General features: G+C 37.9%; 1 protein-coding gene across 4 annotated transcripts in view; it reads right to left on the bottom strand.

Moving 5' to 3' along the window:
• Nucleotides 1-2,897: 2,897 nt before the first annotated feature.
• Nucleotides 2,898-8,086, bottom strand: part of Hexo2 (Hexosaminidase 2) — a 90,768-nt gene continuing 85,579 nt past the window's right edge. For all 4 annotated transcript variants that reach the window (XM_069831973.1, XM_069831970.1, XM_069831971.1 and 1 more), the window contains exon 7: nucleotides 2,898-3,357. In XM_069831973.1, coding sequence (XP_069688074.1) covers nucleotides 2,940-3,357 — 418 coding nt within the window. In that variant the 3' untranslated portion in view covers nucleotides 2,898-2,939. The remainder of the gene's footprint in view (nucleotides 3,358-8,086) is intronic.

Below are 8,086 nucleotides of genomic sequence, written 5' to 3'. Positions count from 1 at the left end.
TTAAAATGGATTTGAGGGAGGTAGGATATGATGGTAGAGACTGGATTAATCTTGCTCAGGATAGGGACCAATGGCGGGCTTATGTGAGGGCGGCAATGAAACCTCCGGGTTCCTTAAAAGCCAGTAAGTAAGTAAGTAAGTAAGTAAGTAAGTAAGTAAGTAAGTAAGTAAGTAAGTAAGTAAGTAAGTAAGTAAGTAAGTAAGTAAGTAAGTAAGTAAGTAAGTAAGTAAGGACATTATAAAATAATTAAAGAATAACGCTGGCTGTTTAAGAAGATCGGGAAAAATTCGTTTATGTTCTCCATCTTCCTCCCTGTCCTTAAAATATTCGCGCACCCATTCATCCCTTAATGCATCCCCATCTATAGTTAAAAACTTCAATACTCCATTTTTCTAACACTAAATGCTCTTCATCTGAGGAATCCATTTCGACAACTAGACTGGAAGTGGAAGCGGTTACTTGCATCCAATGTAACCAGAATCACCCTGTATAAAACCACAAAATTTGTATTCAGTGAAGCCAAGTGACTGAGGCCCGGCAGCACCCTACAGTGACGGCTCCTGCGTATTTCTTAAGAGGAGGAAAGAAGTTAACAGCACGAAATGATACCTTCTTGAATGAAACATGCTACAAATTAGCCAACATGCATACATTTAAGACCAGATAGTGTTGGGGTTGGTCTTCCCTTCTGTATAGCAATAATCTGTTCTTGTAAACTGAGTTTCATAAATTTTACAAAATATATTATGTTTTCACTTCCATTCGTTGGTGAATGAGTGTCCGGACAGACCAATTGCACAAATTAACAATTACAAGGAAATTCACAACCTCGCAGCATTTCTCGCGCACACTACAGCATCACACGTGTTGGAAGAGACCAGCTACTAACACGTAACCGGAACCGTTTTACGGAAGTGGGAATGGGAAATAATCTGAGGAAAGCGAGAACACTGCATCCACTCACGTGGTCTGTGTTGCCACATGTACATTTTACAAGATCAGGATCACATGCTTTTGAAGAATGTCAGGTCTTGTGGTTGTTGCCCTGTCTAGTAGACAATGAATGGAAGTGAATTTCAGGGGCGAAAAGATCTGCGATACTAACGTAGAACTAACTACTTCTTCTTTCTTTTATATAAACCCAAATTTAACTTTCAAATATCCTTGAAAGTTTCAAATCATGAATAGTGGCCTATAGAAAGTGAGGTGAATAATATATTTTTATTTATAGGCCTAATTAAAAAAAAAGTTTATATGGTATCTTTCATAGCTTTGCGTTAAAACTGTTTTTATTGTGCCTCCTCCTAGATATGTTATAGTCTGGTTGAATGGAAAATCGTTAGATGGCAGCGGTAGCTAGCTTGCTGCACGACAGACATGGATATTCACATTGCATATAATAATTTACAGGATTACTTAAACAAGATAGAAAATTGGCTCATAAATTGGAAAATAAAAATCAATGCCTCTAAGAGTTCTGTAGTAATTTTCACTAAAAGAAGACCGCAAGAACCATTTGAACTGAAACTTTTTGATGTAGTAATTCCAAATCAAAAAGAAACAACTTATTTGGGAATACTTTTGGACCATAGACTTTCTTTTAAGCCTCACATGAATAAAATTGCTGCCAAAGGATATGCTATGTTTCAACGTTTGTATCCTTTATTCAAGTCGCCATCGCTGAGTTTGTGGACTAAGAAAACTTTCAATATAACAATAATCAGAGCTAGCCTCCTATATGCATATCCAGCTTGGTCATCTTTCAATGGGTCTCTACTGAGAAGACTGCGTGGTGTACAAAGAACAGTTCTGCGTACAATTGCTGGAGCTGATTACACAACATCCAATAAATTTTTACATGAAGTTTTGGTCATAGCATCAATTGAAGAGTTTTCGGAAAATTTAAAATTCAAATTTATACAAACATTGAAAAATCATCAAAATCCTCTGCTACAGAAGTTTAATCATCAAACATAAATAATAAAACCCAAGTTATACCAGCCATATCTTTTACAAATTCATCATGGTTTAACATCAAGGACTGAAGAACTAGACTGAACAATTTCAAAGTGTTATAAATTAAAGGAGGAGTCAAAAGCAAGTCAGCTTGATCTCCGGTCATATAAACTTTCAGTGAAACAAGATGTTGGTTGGTTGGACCAGTCGGTTTCGATTTCCCGCCCATGCGCTGATTCAGAGGAGGATCTCCTCCCTATCCGTTCATTTACCTGCTTTAAAACTCTGCTTCTTTCTCTGGCCGCTAGTGCGCTGTTGTCTATGTGTGCTAACTTCAGTAAATTGTTATTAGGTTATTTTACGACGCTGTATCAACATCTAGGTTATTTAGCGTCTGAATGATATGAAGGTGATAATGCCGGTGAAATAAGTCCGGGGCCCAGCATTTGCTCGTATTGGGTTGAGGGAAAACCCCGGAAAAAACCTCAACCAGGTAACTTGGCCCGACCGGGATTCGAACCCGGGTCACCTGGTTTCGCGGCCAGACGCGCTGACCGTTACTCCACAGGTGTGGACAACTTCAGTAAAGGAGGAATGGATTGGCTTTCCTCCACACAGACAATCTCGCATCTTTCTCACAGTTTGCTAGCAGCACATGAGCATGCGTCGTTTAAAACTTCATCAACCGAGGTTTTCTTATAGCTGAGAACTTAAAAATTATCGAATCTTCCTCGAATTTCAAGGCATATATTGTATTTGGTATTTACTTAAAAAAAAATGTGAGGAGGACGTTCCTCCTTTCCCTCCCCCTAGGAACCGCCACTGCTTGCCTCAGTCAATGAGCCGCCACTGGTCACCTCAAAAAATAATCCCGGTGACGTTTCGAGTTGTTATACCGAAGGTTGTCAGGAATAATCACCTGTAATTGGGAAACAAAGGATCATTAATTCAAAAATATTTATTTGCCTATTATTATACAAAGTCACTGACATTCCCCCTCGTTCTGGTAACAGTAAGCTGGGGCGAGGGCATCGGCCCGGATGCCCCTGGTGACCAGTCGCTGTCGATGTCTGTAGAAGCGGGCCTCCGCGCTGGAGCTCTTGGTCTCGGGGTCCGTCCACAGCCTTTCAGCCAAGGCAGCTGTCCGAGGCCAGACTTTACTGTCCAGGGACTGATTGTCCACAAGTTCGGACCACATGCACGTCTCACCACCCAGCACTCCAGCCTTCCTGGGAATCCTGTTGTCGTACACAACCCTCCAGTTGTGATATACGGTTGATCCCCAGAAGCCATGATCCAGGTACCACGTGTCTTTCGTTGAATAAATAACCCTGTATCCTTTGGCTAAGAGATCCGCAGGTAGGCTGTCGGACGCCGGCACCCATGTCTGGATTATGTATCTGAGAAAGACACAAAAGGACGCTAATAAATCTTAATGAAAGAAAAAAATTAAGAAATGTAAAAGTGATGGACACAGAGTCGAATGAATTAATTCTTCAGTATCTGTAAATCCTTTGTACAGGGACATCATTTTATTTTTACTAACATTTCTAATATTAACCTGGCTATACCTTTAGAGGACCGGAAACACAGTTTGCTACCCCCTTCCACGACTGTAGTTCGATGATATTGGCGTAAAACACAAACAAATCACTCTACTAGGTATAGGAGGGAAGAAAAGTAGTTCATCCATTTACGTAAACTAGGAAATATCGCGATTTTGAGTTTGATAATTTTCATTAGGTTTTTGTTTAATCAGAATGCAGTACTGCATTAACAATGAGTGTTTTTACTCACGAACTGAGTTATCCATGCGAACGTATTCATTATGCAGTGTATATTATACTGTCTACAGCACATTAGCGTACAATATAGAGAATGAAGTTAAATTGAAAAATAATCACAATCTGGATATTTAAACAGATTTTTGAAAATGGTGGCCGTTCATTTCGATACAGGCTTCAGTTCTAATGTGCATATTATATCACTAACTTATAGACTATTGCATCTAATTCCAATTGCCAGTTTCGTCCTTCGTACTAGTAACTCATGTTGAAATAATTCTGCACCTATTCTATAAAAGAGTACCTTACGTACTGTAAATTCAGTCTTCACTTATGCCGACCCGCACAGATAAAATTACTCAGACATGCTATCTACTGTCCGTCCAAGTGGTTATGTCGCAGGATCGTAGAAAGGGGGGAAATCACGTGACAGTTAATTACTTAACGAGGTTCTTTTATTTAAGTTATTCTAAACAGTTGTATGATATTACATAGACGTCCAATTCCTAACAGAAATTAATGTTTCCAGAAAAGAGCTAAGACAGCCCAGCTTTTACATGGGGAAATCGGGATGCGACGTAGGCAAACGGACGACAGTACCTGTGCGAAAATATGATTCAATATTGAAAGCTCTTTCGTCACTGGAAAACGCGAACATATTTCTGGAACGTACTATACTCACTAACCCAGTACTGTTTACTATATGCGGACTTGGTTCTGTGTGAAGGACAGTTGGAACTTCATTAGTAGAAGGGATGGGAGTGAAGTACATTCAAAAACTCAGGTACAATAAAAATTGAAGTAAAAATAAAATGATGTCCCTGTACTTGTCTCTTTTTAACATCGCACATCTGACACTTTTAACTAGTGCTGCCATACTGTCAGATAGCAAATAACGGACAGTTGCAACTTTTATTCGGGGAAAATACGAGGAACTTTATTTTAATTGGTTATTTTACGATTCTTTATCAACTGCTATGGTTATGTAGCGTCCGAATGAGATGAAGGTGATAATGCCAGCGAGATGAATTCAGGGTCCAATGTCGAAAGTTACCCAGTATTTGCTCTTAATGGGTTGAGGGAAAATTCCGGGAAAAACCTCAACCAGGTAACTTGCCCTAATCAGAATTTGAATCCGGGCCCGCTCGTTTCACGGTCAGACGCGCTAACCGTTACTCCACAGCGGTGGACACAAGGAACTTCTAAGACAGATAAATCTATTAATAATCCATCTTATAGCAAAATAATTCCGGACGTAAACTATCCCTCCATTCGGATGTCCGGGAGGGGATGTTGCGGAAGGACACATTATGAAGAAGCCCAACAGAGAGAAGAAAAATACGAACAATCGGCGAAAGATACTTCGAGAAGAATAAAGAAGTGCATATGAGCATGGTTTATTTTGATGCTGAGAAATTAAAGTTTATGTTGACATATAAACAGATTTTCTTACTTTTTATGGAAATGGAGAAATTTAGATTTTTCCTCATTAAGACGCCTTTGGCTAGGAAAAAATATTTTAAAAATATATAGCCTAATTAGATTCCGCTTTGAAAGTACAAATAAACATATATTTTTTACTGATGGTATATTGATAAGAAAGTATTGAAAATATCAAATAAAGAAAATAAATAGTACGCGCGTGAACTAACCAGCTGACTGTGAGGCGGGAGCTAGCCGAGGTAAGCAAGGCCAAGAGACAAACAAGTGATGTGTCGTCTAGCAGCGCATGGCTGTGCTATCTTTATCACAGGTTTTCATAAACACAGGAGTAAAATGACGCCCAACGCTCGCTTATCTTCAGCTCTCGGCCAGTGCGTGAGGTACTGCACCGTTCAAGTCTAGACGTGTGAAAATAATCTATTTAATACCCTCGAAACTTATTGCCGTACCACTAAGCAAACAATGCCGAATCCCTCTTCATAATGCAAGGTTTTTTCTCAATATTTTTTTACATTTTTATAAATGGCCAAAAAGCCTAAAAGCAAGTAAAATCAGATTATATGTCTCTCTGTGTACAATAAAAATAAGGATTACTTCTTAACATAACCTATCAAATGTCAGCTTCAAAATAAGCTCTCGTTCAATGTTCTGCAGTAAATGGTTCCAGATTTCTGAGCGCTGAAAGAGGCTTGTTTTTATAAAATACGCTAAATTTGTCGCTCAATAATACGAAAACCGTTTGACTTTCGATAGTATATTTTTGAAAATGCACTCTCCTTAGCACCTTGTATAAATTGGGAAAAAAATCAGAGTATAAAAAGAATGCGAGGTTTTTTACTGATCAATTTCATATGGAATAGCCCATAGTATTTATAGACCTAAAAAAGGCGCTTGACAGAGTGGATTGGAATAAACTGATGAGGATCCTGAAGAAAATTGGCGTAGATTGGGAAGAGAGAAGGCTGTTCAAAAACCTTTATATGAAACGAGTCAAAGTCAGGATAGGAGAAGAAATGTCAGAAGGAAGTGAAATAGGAAGAGAAGTACGACAAGAGTTCTTTATCACCTACCATGTTCAACATCTACATGGAGAATTTAGTGAAGAAATGTTTTCAGAACATGGGAGGAGTGATAGTAGGAGGAAGATGAATAAAGTTCATGAGATTTGCTGATGATATGACGTTGTTAGTAGAAGAGGAGATATACTAAGGTATATGCTACAGGAGCTAAATGACAGCTGTGAGCAATATGGAATGAAGATTGGAAAGATTCGGATTGGCGAGTTTGTCGTACTAGTGTACAGCCTCAACGGTGTATTCTACATTGAAAATTCAAGCGCATTAGATCGAAAACTACGTATTTCCAACAACTTTCCACTCTTTCCACTTTTCGCTATCTGTACCTATAATGGAGTTTGCTATGTCGTCGGCCTCTTGAATCAGACTGTAGGCCTATGTAATGCACATAATAATTTTACTTGAGTTTTCCTGAGAAATAATAATGGTAATAATAATAATAATGATAATAATAATAATAATAATAATAATGAAGCCGCAGGTTCATTGCCGCCCTTACATAAGCTCGCCATCGATTTCTATCCTGTGCAAGTTTAATTCAGTCTGTATCATCATATCCCACCTCTCTCAAGTCAATTTTAATATTATTCTCCCATCTACGTCTCGGCCTCCCCAAAGGTATTTTTCCCTCCGGCCTCCCAACTAACACTCTATATGGATTTCTGAATTCGACCATACGTGCCCATCTCAAACGTATGAATTTAATGTTCCTAATTATAACAGGCGAAGAATACAATGCGTGCAGTTCTGCGTTGTGTAACTTTCTCCATTCTCCTGTAACTTCATCCCTCTCAGCCCCAAATATTTTCCTAAGAACCTTATTCTGAAACACCCTTAACCTCTGTTCCTCTCTCAAAGTGAGAGTCCAAGTTTCACAACCATACAGAACAACCGGTAATATAACTGTTTTATAAATTCTAACTTTCAGATTTTTCGACAGCAGACTGGATGATAAAAGCTTCTCAACGGAATAATAACACGCATTTCCCATATTTATTCTGTGTTTAATTTCTTCCCGAGTATCATTTACATTTGTTACTGTCGCTCCAAGATATTTGAATTTTTCCACCTCTTCGAAAGATAAATTTCCTATTTTCACATTACCATTTCGTACAATATTCTGGTCACGAGACATAATCATACACTTTATATTTTCGGGATTTACTTCCAAAGCTATCTCTTTACTTGCTTCAAATAAAATTCCCGTGTTTTCCCTATTAGTTTGTGGATTTTCTCCTAACATATTCACGTCATCCGCATAGACAAGCAGCTGATGTAACCCGTTCAATTCCAAACCCTCTCTGTTATTCTGGACTTTCCTAATAGCATATTCTAGAACGAAGTTTAAAAGTAAAGGTGATAGTGCATCTTCTTGCTTTAGCCCGCAGTGAATTGGAAAAGTACCAGATAGAAACTGATCTATACGGACTCTGCTGTAAGTTTCACCGAGACACATTTTAATTAATCGAACTAGTTTCTTGGGAATACTAAATTCAATAAGAATATTATGTAAAACTTCTCTCTTAATCGAGTCATATGCGTTTTTGAAACCAATGAATAACTGATGTAGATCTACTGTAAGCTTATACTGATAATAATAATAATAATAATAATAATAATAATAATAATAATAATAATAATAATGATAATAATGATAATAATAATCTTAATAGTAATAATTAGGGCTAGGATTTTGATGAAAATGCATCTTTTTTCTAGTAAGCCGGAAACATAGCTGCTTTAGTATTTATATGTTATGTGATAAACGAGCATTTTAAGACATATTTGTTAGAGCATTTTTTTGCATTTTTTGCCTGTTTGAACTC

The sequence above is a fragment of the Periplaneta americana genome, chromosome 7 (assembly GCF_040183065.1).
Source record: "Periplaneta americana isolate PAMFEO1 chromosome 7, P.americana_PAMFEO1_priV1, whole genome shotgun sequence".
Classification (NCBI taxonomy): Eukaryota; Metazoa; Arthropoda; class Insecta; order Blattodea; family Blattidae; genus Periplaneta; species Periplaneta americana.
This window is presented reverse-complemented; position numbering and strand designations above follow the sequence as displayed.